This window comes from Balaenoptera musculus, chromosome 4 (genome assembly GCF_009873245.2).
Source record: "Balaenoptera musculus isolate JJ_BM4_2016_0621 chromosome 4, mBalMus1.pri.v3, whole genome shotgun sequence".
NCBI classification, from domain to species: domain Eukaryota; kingdom Metazoa; phylum Chordata; class Mammalia; order Artiodactyla; family Balaenopteridae; genus Balaenoptera; species Balaenoptera musculus.
In genome coordinates, this window is record NC_045788.1 from 14,647,513 (window position 1) to 14,669,525 (window position 22,013).

The 22,013-nt window shown below is 39.6% G+C and overlaps 1 protein-coding gene across 2 annotated transcripts in view; it reads left to right on the forward strand.

The window, feature by feature from the left end:
• The window catches only part of TMEM108 (transmembrane protein 108), a 380,405-nt gene that overhangs the window by 208,429 nt on the left and 149,963 nt on the right, over positions 1–22,013 (forward strand). The window contains exon 3 of one of the 2 annotated variants that reach the window (XM_036850679.1): positions 14,162–14,247. In XM_036850679.1, coding sequence (XP_036706574.1) covers positions 14,208–14,247 — 40 coding nt within the window. In that variant the 5' untranslated portion in view covers positions 14,162–14,207. The remainder of the gene's footprint in view (positions 1–14,161; positions 14,248–22,013) is intronic. The other variant, XM_036850678.1, reaches the window with a different exon arrangement.

Consider the following 22,013-nt stretch of genomic DNA (forward strand, 5'->3'; position numbering starts at 1 on the left):
TTCAATTTCTGAGGGTGTTTCTCAGGCGCTGCTAAAGAAAAAAGAAAGGTGCGTGAGTTTCTTTGTGGACAAAGAACCTGTGGACAAGAAATAATCTTTTTCATAAGCAGTGCAGTCAAAATGATAGAACATGCTCCTTTAGTATTTGGCATTGCTACAATATCATTTAATTCCTTGACCTCAGTGTTCAGTCTTTAATACCAAAACTATAAAAAGGGAAGTGTGATACATATTCTTCACCTCGCACAAGCACCTTTCTGTCTCCTTAAATGAGATAAGTGGTCTTAATACACTTTAATGCTAGAAGGAGGAGGTCTTTGTCATTCTAATATGCCTCAAACTTCTGGACCCGTTTTTACCCTGCTGCTGACTTCGGTGGCTGTGCACAGCAGAACACCCTCCCCCAACAAACTCAAAGTCCAGCTGGTCTTGAGGAACATTCAAGTAGTTACTTCTCAGTCCTCCAAGCAGAATCCACATCGATTGATCCCCTTTTGTAGGCTTTTCCTTAGCAGGAGATGAATAAGTTTTACCCTTTCGTTTGGAATTCACCATCTCAGTGGATCTGACAACCTCCAATATTTTCTTTTCCTTTTCAGAGAAGGAAATAGGAAGGGGAGGAGAGGAAAGGAGCTCTATTGAAGGTGTTTTTTAATCCTTTGAAGTTCACCGGACCCCAGGCCTCCTGGAAGATAGAGCTTGGGTGGAAGGCAGAGCTGCAGGTCCTCCTCCCCGCCCTCCCCGCTCCCCCAACACACACTGTGCAGGTTCTGCAGCAGGAGAGCCTTTATAAGTCAGAAATCACACAGCCTGTTTCTTTTGGCCCACATGAATTAATTGCTAGTATTTTAAAATAGGGTGACTCATCTAAAATGTCTAGCCTCTCTTGAAAATTTAGGGAAAAAATTTTGAGAGGATTTTCAGTTTCTTTAAGAAAAAACCAAAAGATACAAAGACCTGTTTTCCTGCTGACAATTGGCTGGAGACAAAAAAACACTATTTTCTCCTGCTTTCAAGTTCATTATAGTCCCCTTGACTTCCTATAAACTAAACTTCCAGACCTGACAGAAAGCGACAGTCACTGTAATCATGCTCACACTGTTGATCATAGGTTCAGAGGAGGATGAACTAGTTCTTGCACAAAAGTGAGAAAATTTGGAATAAAGACTAGGAGGGCTACAAGTTTCAAGAAAAATGAGAGAGAAATTTCTTTATGGAACTGAAGGATATTCCTGTGTTTAATATGCAAAGAGTCTATGTCAAAAGAATTTGACTGAAAACACCATTGTGACCCAAACCCAGCCCTTGTGGACACATGCACTCATTTGTGACTTATGGTGTAAGTGAGCCTGAGAAACCATCATACTTGCCTTCTTGAAGTAATCCAGCAGCTCAGGCCTTGGACTGACTTGCTGAACTTCAGTTCCCCTTGTCTTCCTAGTTCTCTCTATCCCCATATGAACAGAATAGTGTACAGAAACTGTACACTATTAGTTTAGGAGAAAGGGAGAGACACATACAATATACCAGGTACACAGTAAGTGCTTTACTTCATTTAATTCTCTCAGCAATCCTTTGATTTAGGTGCCAGCCCCATTTACAGATGAGAAAGCTGAGGCGCAGAGAAGTTAAGTAACTTGCCCAAGGTCACATAGCAAAGGTACTCAGGGGCAGGCCTGCCTGACTCTTTCCCCAAAGCATGGTGTTCCTGCTGCTCATCGAAATGCTTTCCCTGAATTACTACTTTACACAAAGACATTAGCTTTTACTGTGGGTTGATAAGGAGCAGCCATGGCAAGAATATTCTGTTCATATGCTTATCAGAAGATTTGTCTAATGATCTTTTCTTGGAAATTAATGGCAGAAAAGGTTTGTATTTCTGGACAAAATAGAGAATGTACTTCTATTTATGCAGCCGGAAAAAAATGGTGCTAGCTGTCCTTTTTGCCTTTATTTTCAGGAAGCTCCAAGGGAAGTGTATGGCCCCATTGCATCTTATGGTAAAGTGAATCACCCCTTTCTCCATGTAATTCTGGATCTTTCTTTCTGATGTCATTAATGTGCTTTGATATGTTAATAATTCTATTGTACAAGTTGCATCTGGTAGTAAGCTTCCTCAGATCCTTTTTAAGGAGGACAAATATATAAATTATAAATAAGAACCTTAAAGTTCAACTTATATCCCTGTAAGTAATTTCTAAATTCAGTTTAAATAAGACAGTGGATTTAACAAAAAGGGCTATTTGGGGAGTAGCCCAAAAGCCTTTGGTTCTTTTCTAGCTTAGGGGAAGCAAAATTAAGAGACAGTTGGTGAGCTCTGGCCTGATGTGTTATCTTGCCTTCTGCTGTTGGGTAACAGTTGCTGACGAGCACTGAGCACTTACTGCGTGCCAAGCACAGGGAAAAGTTCTTTGCATGCATTGTCTCAGTCTTTGCAGCAAGCATATCAAGGACCGTTTTTACCCCTTACAAGAAATTCAAGGATCAGAGAAGTCAAGAAACTAACTCGAGGTCTTGGAGCTGGTAGGTTTGATCTTGAATAAAGACTATAACTTCTTGACAAAAAAATTAAAAATAAATAAAACACTACCAGGTACATGGAGGACATGAAATAAATTGTTAAATGACTAAATCAAGAAGTGAACAGAATTGATATGATTATCACATGAGGACTTTTTTTTTTTAAGATTTTTTTGATGTGGACCATTTTTTAAATCTTTGTTGAATTTGTTACAATATTGCTTCTGTTTTTTTATGTTTTGGCTTTTTGGCCATGAGGCGTGTGGGATCTTAGCTCCCTGACCAGGGATCGAACCTGCACCCCCTGCATTGGAAGGTGAAGACTTAACCACTGGACCACCAGGGAAGTCCCCCATGAGGACCTTTTAGAGAAGGAAAGTCTTTCTTGTTCATCATTACTCTATTATAATTTTTTTATGACAAGAAATGTAATGTCTAGAAAAGGCATGAATCACAGATATCATATAAATTAAACTTCAAATATCTAATTTTGTGGTATCAGAAATCATGTGGAGAATAAAATCATTATTTCTACTTAAAAAAAACAAGAAAAAAGACTATGACTTCTTGGTGTCTGTGTCCTTACCTGTAAAATGGAGGCAGATGCTCCTTTCCAGACTTCTTCACAGGCCTGTGATGTTAGTTGATATGACAACTCTCCCATTTCTTGCCCCCCTCACTTTCCCAGAGGGCACTCTGAGGGTTGGCCATAAGCTTATTCAGATCTTCCTTTGTCCCAAAGAGATGGTGAGCCATTGTTCTGTTTTGTTCAAGCTCTACTATTGGCCTGGATTGTAATCATTTTCATTCTTTGCTCCACAAAATATTTTAAAGCTGAACTCAAATACCATTGATTTTCATTACTCATAATAGTTATGTTCTATAAAGTTACCATGAATTCTGAAAGAATGAAGACTGAACCAGTGCTCCTAACGGAAATATACGGTTAGGTTCCTATGAGCTCTGGTCACATTTGTGTCAACTGATCAATATATAGTCTTGTTTATATGTGTTTCTGTCTAAAGACAACTTATGTAATATACATTGTTAATTCATTAACTTTGAACTCACAGCCAACAATACTATAACTCATGCCTGCACAAAGCTTATCTAAGACACGTATTTTCTCTGTAGGGCCCTTCACAGTATTCTTGCACTTAGGAACACTAGACAACACTTCAGCACTGTACTTGGGGGCCATTTCAAACAGAGATGTCAATAAAAAGCACAAAAATGCTAAAAAGCATGGCACTAAATTGCCTGTAGAAGGGACATTGTTCACAGTACAAGAGCTGAAACAAGAAGACAGAGCACTGCCTTGCTCGAACTCAGCTGGGAGCACGTGTGTTGGGCAACTCACATTTTTGCCATTCTGCACATGTATATAAATGATGGCTAAAGCACGATGAGTATTGATTTCGGGGAAAATTTAAGGATGTTAACTCTTTGCTTCTTATAAGTTGAACATTTTTTTAGAGTTTTTAATTTGTATTTTTACTTAATTGTAGTTTTTACTGAGTAAGTTTTTATGTAATAAAGTTTATCTTTTTCCTTATTGCTTCAAACTTTGATTCAGAGTTAGCAAAGTTTCTTTCTCTACCCCCCAAGTAATCGAAGAATTACTCATATTTCCTTCTAGTATTTGTATACTTTACTTTCTTACATTTAAATGTCTGCCTCATTTGGAGTTTATGCTCATGTGTGATATTTAGAATGAGTACAATTTTATCTTTTTCCATATTACTCTGCCATTATCTCAAAATGTGTACTTAAAAGCTCATCTTTTTGCCCACTGATTTAATAATGCTGCCTTTATCATATCCTTAATATCCATATATGTATAATTTGGTGTATTCATGTGCCAATTTCAAATTGTTTTAATTACAGAGGCTTTTGACGATGCTTTAATGTCTGGTAGGCCTGCAAGTCCCTCTCTCCCTGACCCCATCTTATTGGGGTTTTTTTGGTTTTGTTTTCCAGGATTTTCCTGGCTATTCTTCCTCATTTGTTCTCTATGAACTTGTCTTTTCAAGTCAATTTACATTATCAAATTCAGAGCTTTTCATGTGGTTGTTTATTACTTCTTTCCTGCTACGTGGACATTTCTAATGGGAACATTTTAAGCGGTCTATGAAAGAAGGAGATTTCCCTCCCGAGTCAGTAGAATTGATAGGACTGTTCCACTTAAGCCAAAGGGAGAGGCGGGGTTCTATGAGGCTCGCTCTTGTTAAGGAGTGGTTCAGGACCAGTACACGCCTCTTTGCCCTGGAAGCTTGCTTGCGGCCTGTTTCTCTAGCAATGTGGCTGACAGGGTCTTGGTGCTCTGGCTGGCTGTCAGGCCTGAGCCTCTGAGGTCAGAGAGCTGAGTTCAGGACATTGGTCCACCAGAGACCTTCTGGCCCCTCGTTATATCAATTGGTGAGAGCTCTCCCAGAGATCTCCATCACAATGCTAAGACCCAGCTCCACTCAACGACCAGCAACCTCCAGTGCTGGACACCCCATGCCAAACAACTAGCAGGAGAGGAACACAGCACCACGCATTAGCAGAGACACTGCCTAAAATCAGAATAAGTTCACAGATGCCACAAAACACGCCACCAGATGCGGTCCTGCCCACCAGAAATACAAGATCCAGCCTCATCCATCAGAACACAGGCACCAGTTCCCTGCACCAGGAAGCCTACACAACACACTAAACCAACCTTACCCACTGGGGTCAGACACCAAAAACAATGGGAACTACAAACCTGTAGCCTGTGAAAAGGAGACCCCAAACACAGTAAGTTAAGCAAAATGAGAAGACAGAAATACACAGCAGATGAAAGAGCAAGGTAAAAACCCACCACATCAAACAAATGAAGAGGAAATAGTCAGTCTACCTGAAAAAGAATTCAGAGTAATGATAGTAAAGATGATCCAAAATCTTGGAAATAGAATGGAGAAAATACAAGAAACATTTAACAAGGACCTAGAAGAACTAAAGAGCAAACAAATGTTGAACAACACAATAAATGAAGTTAAAAATTCTCTAGAAGGAATCAGTAGCAGAATAACTGAGGCAGAAGAACGGATAAGTGACCTGGAAAATAAAATAGTGGAAATAACTACTGCAGAGCACAATAAAGAAAAAAGAATGAAAAGAATTGAGGACAGTCTCAGAGACCTCTGGGGCAACATTAAATGCACCAACATTCGAATTATAGGGGTCCCAGAAGGAGAAGAGGAAAAGACAGGGACTGAAAATATTTGAAGAGATTATAGTTGAAAACTTCCCTAATATGGGAAAGGCAATAGTCAATCAAGTCCAGGAAGCGCAGAGAGTCCCATACAGGATAAATCCAAGGAGAAACACGCGAAGACACATATTAATCAAAGTATCAAAAATTAAATACAAAGAAAAAAATATTAAAAGCAGCAAGGGAGAAACAACAAATAACATACAAGGGAATCCCCATAAGGTTAACAGCTGATCTTTCAGCAGAAACTCTGCAAGCCAGAAGGGAGTGGCAGGACATATTTAAAGTGATGGAAGGGAAAAACCTACAACCAAGATTACACTACCCCGCAAGGATCTCATTCAGGTTCGATGGAGAAATTAAAACCTTTACAGACAAGCAAAGTTTAAGAGAATTCAGCACCACCAAACCAGCTTTGCAACAAATGCTAAAGGAACTTCTCTAGGCAGGAAACATAACAGAAGGAAAACACCTACAATAACAAACGCAAAACAATTAAAAAAATGGTAATAGGACCATATACATTGATAATTACCTTAAATGTAAATGGATTAAATGCTCCAACCAAAAGACATAGACTGGCTGAATGGATACAAAAACAAGACCTATATATATGCTGTCTACAAGAGATCCACTACAGACCTAGGGACACATACAGACTGAAGGTGAGGGGATGGAGAAAGATATTCCATGCAAATGGAAAACTGGAGTAGCAATTCTCATATCAGAAAAAATAGACTTTAAAATAAAGGCTATTACAAGAGGCAAAGAAGGACACTACATAATGATCAAGGGATCAATCCAAGAAGAAGATATAACACTTGTAAATATTTATGCATCCAACACAGGAGCACCTCAATACATAAGGCAAATGCTAACAGCCATAAAAGGGGAAATCGACAGTAACACGATAATAATAGGGGACTTTAATAACCCACTTTCACCAATGGACAGATCATCTGAAATGAAAATAAACAAGGAAGCACAAGCTTTAAATGACACATTAAACAATATGGACTTAATTGATATTTATAGGACATTCCACCCAAAAACAACAGAATACACTTTCTTCTCAAGTGCTCATGGAATATTCTCCAGGATAGATCATATCTTGGGTCACAAATCAAGCCTCAGTAAATTTAAGAAAATTGAAATCATATCAAGTATCTTTTCTGATCACAACGCTCTAAGACTAGATATCAATTACAGGAAAAAAACTGTAAAAAATACAAAGACATGGAGGCTAAACAATACACTACCAAATAACCAAGAGATCACTGAAGAAATCAAAGAGGAAATCAAAAAATACCTAGAAACAAATGACAATGAAAACATGATGACCCAAAACCTATGGGATGCAGCAAAAGCAGTTCTAAGAGGGAAGTTTATAGCAATACAATCCTACCTCAACAAACAAGAAAAATTTCAAATAAACAACCTAACCTTACACCTAAAGCAATTAGAGAAAGAAGAAGAACAACAAAAAAACCCCAAAGTTAGCAAAAGGAAAGAAATCATAAAGATCAGAGCAGAAATAAATGAAAAAGAAATGAAGGACGCAATAGCAAAGGTCAACAAAACTAAAAGCTGGTTCTTTGAGAAGATAAACAAAATCGATAAACCATTAGCCAGACTCATCAAGAAAAAAAGAGAAAAGACTCAAATCAATAGAAATGAAAAAGAAGTAACAACTGATGCTGCAGAAATACAAAGGATCATGAGAGATTACTACAAGTAACTATATGCCAATACAATGGACAACCTGGAAGAAATGAACAAATTCTTAGAAAAGCAGCACAACCTTCTGACACTGAACCAGGAAGAAGTAGAAGGTATACACAGACCAATCACAAGCACTGAAATTGAGACTGTGATTAAAAACCTTCCAACAAACAAAAGCCCAGGACCAGATGGCTTCACAGGCGAATTCTATCAAACATTTAGAGAAGAGCTAACACCTATCCTTCTCAGACTCTTCCAAAATATAGCAGAGAGAGGAACACTCCCAAACTCATTCTACGAGGCCCACCATCACCCTGATACCAAAACCAGACAAAGATGTCACCAAAAAAGAAAAATACAGGCCAATATCACTGATGAACATAGATGCAAAAATCCTCAACAAAATACTAGCAAACAGAATCCAACAGCATATTAAGAGGATCATACACCATGATCAAGTGGGGTTTCTCCCAGGAATGCAAGGATTCTTCAGTATATGCAAATCAATCAATGTGCTAAACCATATTAATAAATTGAAGGGTAAAAACCATATGATCATCTCAATAGATGCAGAAAAAGCTGGGAAAACTGGGCAGCTACATGTAAAAGAATGAAATTAGAACACTCCCTAACACCATACACAAAAATAAACTCAAAATGCATTAAAGACCTAAATGTAAGGCCAGACACTATCAAACTCTTAGAGGAAAACATAGGCAGAACACTCTATGACATAAATCACAGCAAGATCCTTTTTGACCTACCTCCTAGAGAAATGGGAATAAAAACAAAAACAAATGGGACCTAATGAAACTTAAAAGCTTTTGCACAGCAGAGGAAACCATAAACAAGACGAAAAGACAACCCTCAGAATGGGAGAAAATATTTGCAAATGAAGCAACTGACAAAGGATTAATCTCCAAAATATACAAGCAGGTCATGCAGCTCAATATCAAACAAACAAACAACCCAATCCAGAAATGGGCAGAAGACCTAAGTAGACATTTCTCCAAAGAAGTTAAACAGATTGCCAACAAACACATGAAAGTATGCTCAACATCACTAATCATTAGAGAAATGCAAATCAAAACTACAATGAGGTATCACCTCATACCGGTCAGAACGGCCATCATCAAAACATCTACAAACAATAAATGCCGGAGAGGGTGTGGAGAAAAGGGAACCCTCTTGCACTGTTGGTGGGAATGTAAACTGATACAGCCACTATGGAGAACAGTATAGAGGTTCCTTAAAAAACTAAAAATAGAACTACCTTGCGACCCAGCAATCCCACTACTGGGTATACCCTGAGAAAACCATAATTCAAAAAGAGTCATGTACTACAATGTTCATTGCAGCACTATTTACAATAGCCAGGACATGGAAACAACCTAAGTATCCATCAGAAGATGAATGGATAAAGATGTGGCCCATATATACAATGGAATATTACTCAGCCATAAAAAGAAATGAAATTGAGTTATTTGTAGTGAGGTGGATGGACCTAGAGTCTGTCATACAGAGTGAAGTAAGTCAGAAAGAGAAAAACAAATACCATATGCTAACACATATATATGGAATCTAAAAAAGAGAAAAAAGTTGTTCTGAAGAACTTAGGGACAGGACAGGAACAAACACGCAGAAGTAGAGAATGGACTTGAGGACACAGGGATAGGGAAGGGTAAGCTGGGACGATGTGAGAGAGTGGCAGGGACATATATACACTACCAAATGTAAAATAGATAGCTAGTGGGAAGCAGCCCCCCCATGGCACAGGGAGATCAGCTCGGTGCTTTGTGACCACCTAGAGGGATGGGGTAGGGAGGGTGGGAGGGAGACGCAAGAGGGAGGGGATATGGGGGTATATGTATATGTATAGCTGACTCACTTTGTTATACAGCAGAAACTAACACATCACTGTAAAGTAATTATATTCCAATAAAGATGTTAAAGGAAAAAAAAGGAGTGGTTCAGGTTACTTGCACCTTCTCATTTTCCCTGAGCTAATAATCAGCAAGGTCCCCACCTGTGCTGCTGTCTCTGCGTGTTTGGCCAAGTGTTTTCATCCTCCTCCTCTCTCATTTTTCTTTTCTTCAGCTTTTTGGCTATAAAACTCTGTACTTTCTTAGGATTTCATCCCAGAAATTAGTTGTCATCCTTGGAGCTCCTAAATTTTTCCCTGAGGGACCAGATACAATTAATGTTTCCTCTTATATGGTTGAAAAAAGAGGCTTTTGGTAGAATCTCACTGTGCCTCTCCATCTAGCCAAAGGAGTGCAATTGACCCATGAGACTCAGCTGAGAAACCATCATTAGGTCACAAAATGAATATACAAAACTGAGTCATTTCCATATAGAGGCAAGTAGAAAATATAATGGAAATAGAAATTCCATCATCGTGGCAAAAATATATATATATGTATAAAATGCCTAGGGATTAACTCGACAAGACTATAGAACTTGCAGGAAAAACATTGCAAAACTCCACAGAACTACCTAAATAAAGATTAATTTTGAATAAATACTAGACCATATGGTGCTTGTAGTTAGAATAGCCCTGTGTAACCCAGATGATCTCAAGTGTCCCAGATTTATGTGCTCAGGTGTTTCTTTGATATGTGAATGACATGGCTCTATTCCGTCTATTATGGCAAGTTTAACAGTTTCTTGAAAATCTCTAAGCATTTCCAGAGATGATTGAGGGGCTTATGTCCCCCTGGATCAATGTCAACTACAACTATTTCTCTGCTCTCCTATCACTTGATTATTCATTTATTCATTCATCCATTTGTTTATTCACGGCACATTTTTTACATGCTTACCGGGTCCTGAGCACTCCGTAGATGCCCACCAACCATGGCTTATGGCCCCTTTGGCTCCTACCTCCATTTCCAGTCACCCTTGTCTTAGAGCATAGTCTCTTTCATTGCCCAGCTGAGCACCATTAATACAAGGCTGTTTTGTGCAAGACTTCTGCTGAAGTTCTGGAGGGTCTTAGTGGTGGATAAGTGTTGTGGGGCAGAGAAGGAGGGCAGATGTGGTGTCTGACGACAAACAGCATAAAGCAAGAAACAATGAAAAATTAAATATTATGCTTATTAAAGTTTGCAGGGAATTTCTCAGTTTATCCTTTATTCTTGGGTCCCACCTGCTGCTGTCTTTTGGAACTGCCTCTTCATTCTCTCAGCATCTCTTGTGTATCATCTCCTCAGCCTCTCAGATTTCTAGACCACTTAATCCCTCTTTCCTAGCCTTTTGGAACTCAAACCTCCTCTTATATTATAATGGAGAGAAATTTAACTCTCTCTTTTTCTCCTTCCTACTCTGCTAGTTCACACTGGGGTTTGGAGGAGGGGATCTTTAATTTGCCTAACCAAAGAAGTCATTGAGCTATTGTTCCCCAACTCCCTACCCCATCCCCCAAAACAAGAGCACTTCTCTTCCTCCAAAAGGAATTCTTCTGATCTCCAGAGCAACCATCTTTAAAGATTATTTTTTTCCTCACCACACTTGGATTTAGAAGAGATCAGGTCTCTCCCAAATTAATGAAGCGAGTAGAAGATAATTCCAACTATAATCCCAATGATATTTTTTCTGAAGTTTAATAAAATTATCTTAAAGTTAATTTGGGGGGAAAAACAAGCTCAAAGAACAAGGTAAATCTTAAAAAGAAGAGTAATAATGGAGAACTAATTCTACCAAGAGTTTAATTTAAACAACACATATTGTTTAATGAAACAATGATCAGACAGAGAAGTAAAACATAACACAAAGTCCAGAAACGGATCTAAATGAAATAAAAAATACCAGAAGAAAATACAGGCAACTATTTATGTAATCCTGAAGTAAGTAATGAAGGCCTTTCTAACCATGGTAATGTGTGTGTTTGTGTGTGTGTATAGTTCTTACAATAAATAACTAAGAAAAAAAACAGCATGCTTTACAGCATGAATGAACCTTAAAAACACTATGCTAAGTGAAAGAGCCAGGCACAAAAGGCCATATATTATATGATTCTATCTATGTGAAATGTACAGAATAGGTAAACCCATAGTAGATTAGTGGTTGCCAGGGACTGGGGAGAGGGGACAATGGGAAATAACTGCTAATAAACATGGGAATTTCTTTTTAGAGTGATGAAATGTTCTGGAATTAGGTACTGGTGACGGTCACACAACTTTTGAATGTGCTAATAACCACTGAATTGTATACTTAAAGGCTGAATTTTATGATACATTAATTATATCTCAGAAAAAATTTAAAGATAAATCAGTTCCACTTGGGGTATCATAAGAAAAAAAAACCCAGCATGCCAATAGAGAATGATTAAAGAATGTCTTTAAAAAATATTCAGTGACACTTGTTAAAGGTGGCAAGGCATACTTTATTCAGGACCATCTGGATGGGTGCAGGGACCACTGCAGTGGGATTTTACTGTGGGGGGAGAGATTGGGCTCCACCCTGAACAAAGCATGGGCAAGTGGGAATTCATAGCCAAGGAGTAGTGTGGGGTCAGTGGACGGAAAATTACTAACAGGAAGCATCAGGGGTCAGGGGCTTGGCTGAACTGGCCCAACAGGGTTGTTGCTGAAGGCAGGCCAGACTGTCATCACCTGGGGGGTGGTAGAGTAAATCTGACCAGATATTGAGGGTGATTATATATTGAGGGTTTGGGGTTGCTGGTTAAACTGATTTAGCAGGGTTCTTGCTAAAACTAGTGTTACGGAACTCAGGTTTGGCTGCTCACCACTCAAGAGCCAATAATTCGAGAGGCAAGTGTCAGCAGAAAGAAAAGGTGCTTTAAGCAGAAAAGCTGGCAATCTGAGGAGAAGGCAGACTCGTGTCCAGAGACCAACTCCGAAGATTCTGTTCAGCCATGACAGTTTTTAAAGGGAAAAATGGGGGGAAGACTCTCAGTGAATCATTGAGGCAGGAGGTTGGGTTCTGTATCATTCCCCATTGAGTGCAGACTGGCTGACTCTCTCTTCAGATGTTATCTTGCCTACTGTGATCTGCCTGCACTATTCCTTAGGGGGCTGTTGAGGGTAGAGAGCTAGTCATTCTTTAACTACTTCATTCTTCACTCTTCTTTTTGTCTAGGAAAAGAATCAGCAGGTTAAACAAGACATGGTATGCATTCAGGAGAGCATAAGTCAGGAGTTAGGTTAAATTGCCTAATGATCTCATTCCTATTATTAGGTTCTTTTAAGGTTAAAACGGGAACAGAAGTGGGTGAACAGGAAAGGGTCAAAAGAGCTGCTTTCAGCAGGTTTTACAAGGAAGTTCACAGATAGGCCTAGGAGAAAGTTCAGGAGTGTGACGAAAGACTCTTTGTCAAATGTGAATTTAAAACTTTAAAAAGACAAATGACTAATAAACCTATAAAATGCAAATTAAAGTAATGAGATGGAATATGTGCTTATTTACTTGACAAAGATGGAAAGAAAATACAAATTTCCATCATTCGGTAGGTTGCAGTCTAATGGAGATTTTCATAATATGGTATTGATGAAGGGCAATTTGGCAATATATTTCAGAAACCTTAGATTGTGTCCTTGTGATTCCATTTCTAGGAATTTATCTTGAAAAAATACTGTGTACCATTTAAAATAAAGTTGTAAGGTGGGAATTCCCTGGTGGTCTCGTGCTTAGGACTCCGCTCTTTCACTGCTGAGGACCTGGGTTCAGGGAACTAAGATCCTGCAAGCCGAGCAGTGTGGCCAAAAAAAAAAAAAAAGAAAAGAAAAATAGTAGTAAAATACAGTAACAGCACAGGAAAATGTCACTACTGCTAGGGAGAAAAATTAGAATGTGTAATACATAAAGCAAAACAAACCAGTAGAAGTATACACACGAAAGGCTGAAGAGATAGGTAGTTTGTAGTTTCTTGTACACCCTTATCTATATTTTGTTTAGCTGTATTTTCCAGATGTTCTTCACTTGAGGTATCTTTTTTTTTTTAAGTATTTATTTATTTATTCACTTATGGCTGTGTTGGGGCTTCGTTTCCATGCGAGGGCTCTCTCCAGTTGTGGCAAGCGGGGGCCTCTCCTCATCGCGGTGCGCGGGCCTCTTACTATCGCGGTCTCTCTTGTTGTGGAGCACAGGCTCCAGACGCGCAGGCTCAGTAATTGTGGCTCACGGGCCCAGCCGCTCCGCGGCACGTGGGACCTTCCCAGACCAGGGCTCGAACCCGTGTCCCCTGCACTAGCAGGCAGACTCTCAACCACTGCGCCACCAGGGAAGCCCAAGAGGTGTCTTTTATAATCAGAAAATAATAGAAAAGTTATTTAATATAATACAGTTTCAAATTGGTGGCGCTTTTGGGGGTGTTTTGTTTGGTGGGCACAATAACGGAACTGAGATTAGAAGTTTCTTGTTTCTCCTGTTTCAAGACTAGAGATGCAGGGGAGATGAATTGGAAGTCCTCAAAAGTTCCAAAGCCAGATTCTCACCCTCTAGTTGCCCATATGAGTGGTGTATGTAGTTTCAGAATCTAATTGATTAATTGGTAGTTTTATAACATAGACTGTACTATGGTATATTCACTCAAAGAATTTTTCTCTTCAAATCAGGTATTTTGGGCTTTACAACCAGGATCATACTGAGTGGAGTTCTTTCTGATTCTTGACTTGAATTCTGTTTCCCAGATGTAACAATTTTCTTCTCCCAATTTCCTAGACAGAATCATGAATAAACTGGAGGACAAGCAGGACCAGATGATACCATGAAGAGAAGTTTACAGGCCCTCTATTGCCAACTGTTAAGTAAGTTGATGTCACATTTCTTCTTTCCTAGAATAGATCAATGTTATTGTTTGCCCAGTGCCAGAAACTTACACACCTTCTGGAGGAAGACCAGGGTTTGGTCAGTGAAGGACAGTACATTTTCCCTCTGCTTCATCTAGGTACTTGAAGTATCAAGCATTAAGTCATTCTATTGCCTTGGGCATCAGTTACTGTACATAATTACTGTAGACTTCGTTATGATAATTCTAAATTGGCATGTTAAGCACAATTTGAAAATGAGTGTCAAAAACGTATTACTCTTGGTTTTGTGGCAGAATAAAGGGGGTTCCAGTATGATCCCCTCTGGGCTCCTCATGAAGAGGGAATGGTAGGCTGTGGGATTTAGTCACATAGAACCTATTACCATTCAGTGACTGTACAGCCTTTGACTTGGAATGTTTTGCATAGTTATGCGTGTTCTTAGATAATGAGTGGTGAAAATATGGTTTGTTTAGGTTTGGTGGTAGAATGAAGTGTTCGATCCTGATCTTCTCTGCAGGTTGTTCATGTGTTTTGTGTATTGTGCCACAAAGTGCCAGTTGCCATATAGGGAGTGTGTAGTCTTTGGGATTGGATTGTCACTGAATGAATGTAAAATCCAATACCAGTTGGCAGGTTTGATATTCAGATTGACACATTTGGGACAACAGACATTGCTCACTGGGTCAAACCAAAGGCATTGAGTTGGGAAAACTTGAAATTCACTGTGCTTGTCTAATTCTTGCTGAGGTAAATAGAGGACCTATCTTTCCTAGGCTGAGTGGCTCCTTGTTAACTTTTGCCAAGGAAATAACGTGAAAAGAGATTGAGATGCAAATCACCAGTCAGCCCTTAGAATTTAGCAATTCAGGTTACTTTGTGCCCCCAGTGCAAAGCACTTTATCTACAGACAGCATTCTGGTTGGGTGCTTTAATTGACTCATTTTTGCTATTGAATTCTAATCCCTGAAACACAGATCACGTCAGTCTGATTTCAGCCTGATGGAACATCGCCAAGAGTTATAGGGACTCTCTCATGTGCTTTCTCCATGTATTCTATAGGGTTTATTGCCTTTTTTTTTTTTTTTTAATGATAAGCTTGCTTGTTAGAGAAAAGGCTTTACGGATTGAAGAAGCAGTGTCATCAAGGAATGATTAATTCTGCCTTGATGGGAGAGGGAACATTTGAAGGATAAATAGGATTTTACACACACACACACACACACACACTCAAGAAGGCAAGGCAGGTTTTACAGGCAAAAGAAACAAGAAACGAAAAAGAGCATAGTAGATTTAGAAGGCAGCAGAATGTTTGTTTATTTCACCTGTGCTGATTGTATGCCCCAGAGTGTGCATAATGTTATAAGGTCATATATTATCTGAAAGGCATCAGAGAAGTAGTCTATGGTTTAGAGTCCAGTCTTATTCTATAACAAGTACCCATCCTCCCAGGTCCAACATATTGGAAAGCTGAAGGGATTTTCCTCAAACACTATCTGGATAGCTGCAGAAACTAACCTTGTCTTAACACTTTCATTGTTTGCAAGCTTGCCTAGAAACGCAAGCAACCCAGATTAGGAGGTAGGTAGTGGCCTTCAATAAACCACGCTGATTACTAGGTAGCTGATTGTGGGCTGGAGCCCAGCTTTGTACACAGCTGAAAGGGTGAAGCACTTGGGCAATAGATCAATTAGTCTGACTTCAGAGAATGGTTTTCATAAGTTCATCTGAGATGACAGGCTGTTATTTATAGCATTTTTTTTCATGAGATGAGTTAGATATTTAGTAAAGTCCTAGATAACTTAATCTCTGGCATATATACACAAACAATATCATATATGTCATTGGTCAGCCAATTGTTCACTTATGCCTGGATTAACATTGTCCACAAACAAAATGGTTTTTCAGTGTCTAAAACTGACTTGAGAACTATAGAGTCAACATAAACTTATTATGTTACTTTATGTGACTCAGCAAACTGATGTTTTTAATTTGGAAGGGTTACAGAGTGTTCTGGTTATCTTTTGTTGCATAACAAATCAGCCCAAAACTTTGTAGCTTAAAACAACAATAATCATTTATTTTGCTCATGAATCTGCAATTTGGTCAGGGGTTGGCAGACTCTGTTCCACAGTGGCTGGGATCTGGGCTGGAATAACTCCAAGAGCTGGGGCTTTTTTCCCTCAGGCCTTTTCACAGGACAAAGTGGGGCTTCCTCACAGCAATAGTGGCCTCAGAGTGGTCAGACTTTATACATGGCACCTCATGGCTTTAAGGCCTGGGCAAAACCTACAAGACTTCTTAAGAATTAGGCTTGGAAATCCCAGAACAATACTTCAGCCACATCGTATTGGCGGAAGAAGTCACTGAGACCAACCCTGACCCAAGGGGAGAGGGATTGGACTCCACCTCTCAAAGGCAAGAGTAGTAGAAATTTGTAATCATCTTTAGTCTACCAGGGAGTATCTGTTTAACAAGAAAAAAAGTCAAGCACTTCCTAGTGGACATGAGCCAGTCCATGAGGCTCATCAGAGAAACTCCTCCCTCTGGAGTGCCCACTGTGTTCCCAGACCTCTGCTGATCAGTTCACGTGCACCATCTCACTCACTCCAGAGGTAAAAGCACCAATATGAAGAAGTGTTAGCAGTGAGTGAGTTAAGGACAGGCCGAGGGTGACCAGGTGGTGAGTGATGAGGTTGGAATTCACAGCCGGGTCTCTCGGACCTCTTTGTTCATGTCCATTTTTTTATCCTGCCTGGTGTCTCCACCACACACAGAAAAAATGAGCAGTGCAGCCCCTATGGCTAGACAGGGGTGGTTCTAACCCATGATGGGCAAAGTTTGCATCCTATTAGTGATGTCAGGTAAGGCTGAAAAAAAAATCCAAGCTCTCTCTGGGTCAGTACGTCACAATCACCAGTCATTGAGGCTTATGTGTGCTTGAGGGATGCAGTCTTCGGCAGGCAGGGCAATTGAGGGTTTAATATTTTACTTTTATTACGACTGACTGTCTCTGCCTTTATTTTATTTCTTGGGCTTCATCCCACAGTGCAGTACTGAGTATTTCATCCTGCCAGCTTTAGCCCTTTGGGAAGGTTTAACACATTTTAAACAATACCTTGGAATGACTAAGAGCTTGAGGATGAAGGTGGTGATGAGAACCTTCGTGATTATGTAAAAAACAAATGCTGCATTCATTTTTCCTTTTTAGACCTAAGTAATAAAGTAGGTGTGAAGCTAGTGCCAGGAATACCTGGGCTTTTGAGCTGCCAACCAGGGTTCAAATCCTATCCCTACCACTTAGTAGGTAGTTTATGTTAGGTAAGTTACTTAATCTCCATGTGCCTCATATATAAAATGGGATATGACCACCATGGTATATAGAACTACAGTAAATGCCTGTTCCCTTATTGGGCCTTCCTGTCTGCAAGAGAAGGATACAGCCTCTCTAGGAGCTCTACTGTAACTAACATTTGGTTCACAAAACATTTTTCCAGAATTTTTTTTTGAATTTTATTTTTTTATATAGCAGGTTCTTATTAGTTATCTATTTTATACATATTAGTATATATATTGTCAATCCCAATCTCCCAGTTCATCCCACCATCACCACCACCCCCCACCCGCTTTCCCCCCTTGGTGTACATACGTTTGTTCTCTACATCTGTGTCTCTACTTCTGCCTTGCAAACCGGTTCATCTGCACCATTTTTCTAGATTCCACATATATGCATTAATATATGATATTTGTTTTACTCTTTCTGACTTACTTCACTCTGTATGACAGTCTCTAGGTCCATCCACGTCTCTACAAATAACCCAATTTCGTTCCTTTCTATGACTGAGTAATATTCCATTGTATATATGTACCACATCTTCTTTATCCATTCGTCTGTCAATGACATTTTTACAGAATTTGATCCTTACAAACCTTATTAGGCAAGCAGGACATTAATTATCATTGATCTCATTCTACAGAGGAGGGAGTTGACACGATCAAGGCTGCCTTTCCCAGGCCATGTCACAATTTTTTTAAAAAGTAATAATGGAAAATAAGGAGCATCATTATAAATGCTGAAGAACGTGACATTACTGGAGAGGCGCTGAGTCCTGAGTTGACAGATTTGGTCTTTGCCTGGGTGCTGTGTACTGGAAATTTGTTGCATTACTTCATTTTTAAGAAGACCAAGACAATCCTTTTGAGCTCATAAAAATAATTTTTATATACCAATATCTATTTAAGTCAAAGTTGTTTGGATACTTACTCAGAGTTAAGGAACAATTAGTTCCTTAACAATTAGCAATTAGTTGTTTAGTAAGTTAAGCATTTGCTCTACACCCAGGCATCTGTATTCTTAATTCGTACTCTGTATTATTGGTACATCTTGCTTGTTCTTGCATCCTCGGAATATACTGAACTGTGTTGACCATACAAAAAGTAATCCTTTGCTCAATCCAGAGAACTGTTCACGGGTCCCTGTTACTCAGAAGGTGGAAGAGAAAGAGAACTCCTGCTGTAGATTTGGGCCCCTAACCTGTAGAATTTAGAAGGTAAAAGATATCACCTTTTTTGCCCTCTTTACCTGGCCCATGGGGATTGCAATTGTCGCAGACTTGAATTATGCACACACCCCCCAAAATCCATATTACTCAACTCTCTAGACTCTTTCAGGCATAATGAGAAGCTGGTTGAGAATGGAGTTCATTTCTAATGGGATGATCTGCATCTCATCTGATCTCTGGAACTGGGCAGAAGCCCCTAAAAATCCTTTATAGTGAGCAAAATGTCTTTGGTGCTTTTTTAGCTCTAACTAGCACTTTTTGCCAACCAGCTACCCAGTGACTTTATTCGTCCCTCCAGTCACTTCTTAAACTAGAAATATCCACATAGTAATATCTCCCACAGGGGATTAACATTTTCCCTCTCTTTTTCCTCCATGCTTATCCTTATCCCATAGTAGACCCAGAGTCCCACCATGGTACCTACCCAGACCAGTTGCCCTACTCTGGTCTGTGATCTGAAGTTCTCATGTATTCATTAAGGTAGAAAGCAATCTGACTAAATTAATTAATGCCAAGGTGTGCTTCATTGGCTAGGGAGCGTCTCCATACCTTTCAGGGATATTTGCATTTTTAAAGAAATTAACTTTACCTTCTCAAGGCAAATGCTGTGTTGGTGTCATTTTAAACCATATTGAGTATAGCAGTTTAAACAGATAGGTTTCCCAGGGCCTGTCCATTTCTCTGGATCTCCTTGAGTCAATGGTCTTTGAATCTTCATTCCTCTTTCTAGCTTATCTCTTGCCTCTTTGGCCAACTTAAACCAGAAATGATCTTATTATGCCTTATTTATACCCTTATCATCACCATCCTCCTGGATTTCCATCCCTGAATACCTAAAGTCATCTCAATTTGTTCTCTGTTCCAACCTGGATGCAGCTGGATACCAGCTCCCATGGACTCTAACTTGTTGTGAATACATTTCTCTGCATCCACATTGTCTCTGTTTAGTGAAGGGCTTCCTGTGGTCTTGCCTGAACCCTTTTAATAGTTTTCCTTCTTGCTGCCCTAATCTCAGGCCTCCTCCTTCTAATTCACCCTAACATTGCCACAGAATAGCAGCTTGTCCTCTGCTGATGATCTTTCAATGGCTTTGCATTACCAGGAACAACAGTTCTCCTAGTGTGGTCCAAGAACCTCTCGGGATCCCTGAGACCTTTTCAGGAAGTCTGTGAGGCTCTCCTTTTCCAACTACATTATCTTTTTTTTTTTTAAATACTTTTTTTAAAGTATTTTTTTAAATTTATTTATTTATTTATTTTGATTTTTGGCTGTGTTGGGTCTTCGTTGCTGCAGGCGGGCTTTCTCTAGTTGCGGCGAGCGGGGGCTACTCTTCGTTGCGGTGCGCAGGCTTCTTATTGCAATGGTTTCTCTTGCTGCAGAGCACAGGCTCTAGGCGTGCGGGCTGCAGTAGTTGTGGCACGCGGGCTTAGTTGCTCCGCAGCATGTGGGATCTTCCCGGACCAGGACTCGAACCCATGTCCCCTGCATTAGCAGGCGGATTCTTAACCACTGTGCCACCAGGGAAGTCCCAACTGCATTATCTTTATGGTTTATAGTCTTCAACTATATTGCAACAGATTGAATGCAGAAGCTGATGTGAGATCCAGCTAGCTGTCTTTCATAAGCCAGATATTAAGGAGATTTACAAAAATTAAAACAATGGCACCCTTCTCACTATTTTTTTTGTTTGTTTTAGAAATTATGGTTATATTTTATTTAAAATGTTATTTGTTAACATGTAATGAGTTTATTGTTATTTTAATGGATTAATGTTTTTGTTTCTCAGCTTTAATTTTTAGTATAGTAAATATTAGTAGATATAACCCATATAAACAAAGCCTCTTTGTGGTTCTCAATTTTTAAGAGTATAAAGAGGTCGTGAGACCAAAATATTTGAGAACCACTGTCTTCATGGTTTGTTTTTCCTGAGAAGTGAGAGGAAGTTTTCCCTGAAATTAAGGAGGGAGAGGTGGTATGAATCATAACTGACATGGAATTTATGTCCAAACAAGAACTAAATCCAGAAATGTAATCTCTTTTCAATGTAACAGGCAGTTATAAAGATATTGCATTATGTTTGCATATGAAATGAAGAATTTTCATTTCCTCCACCACCATTGAAGGTGCTTCCCTGTCTCACTGAAGGTGCCTGGCTATAACCTCCATGTGGAGTGACACTGTGGCAGCCACAGTTAAGAGCTCAGATTCTGGATGAAGACTACTTGGGTTCAAATTCTGGTTTGCCACGAATTCTTATCTAAATGATTTTCACCTCTTTCCATACAAAACATGCCAACTGAGCGTGCCTCCACTGCCAAACAGCTGTTGGACTGTCTGTCCTCCACCCCTTGCAAATCTATCACTCCGGAGGCCATGAAAGTAAAAGAGCATGCTCCATTTAGTAGCAGAGAGCAAAGTGCTACCACCAGTGGCTATAATAATGGTAATGACATGTTTGGTCTCCAGTCAGCACTATGGAAATGGGAGGCATCCATTTCATCCACACTGCAATTCAGTATTTTAGACTGGATTACTCTGATTGGCTTTCATCGGAGTTTCTCAAACCTGGATGTACATTAGAATCACCTGGAGAGCTTTTAACAAATCCCCTTGTCCAGACCCACCCCAGATCAATTAGAATCTTTGGAAGAGGGGGTGGGGAGCATGGGGCCTGGGCATCAGGTGATTCTAATGTGCAAGCAGGGTTGAGAATCACTGGCTTATAGCAGTGATAACCATGCAACAGAATCACTTGAAAGGCTTGTTTAAATACAGATTGCTGGGCACTATGCCTGGAATTTCTGATTCAGTAGATCTGGGATGGGGACGATAATTTGTATTTCGAAATTTTCAGTGATGCTGAAGCTTTGGTCCAGGGACCACACTTTGAGAATCACTGTCTTAGACTAAAGAAGGGCTATCCTGGAGCCAAAGATGCTTTCAGCTTCCCTGCATCACTTGAGCTGCCTAGTGGTGAAATGGATCTTGGAACAAAATCAGGGTCAGTTGGGAAGGAAGAGGAGGAGAAAAGATGTCAGGAAGAGAACCAGCAGAATCACAGTGTTGTAGGGTTAGGAACTGTAAGAACTTGAAGTTTCAGTTACTCCTCAGGATACACTGGAAGTTAGTTTTTACTCTGTTTTAAGAAAGGGCACAAGGAACGGACTAGCTAAGGTTATAAAGCAAAGACAAAACACAAGAGTA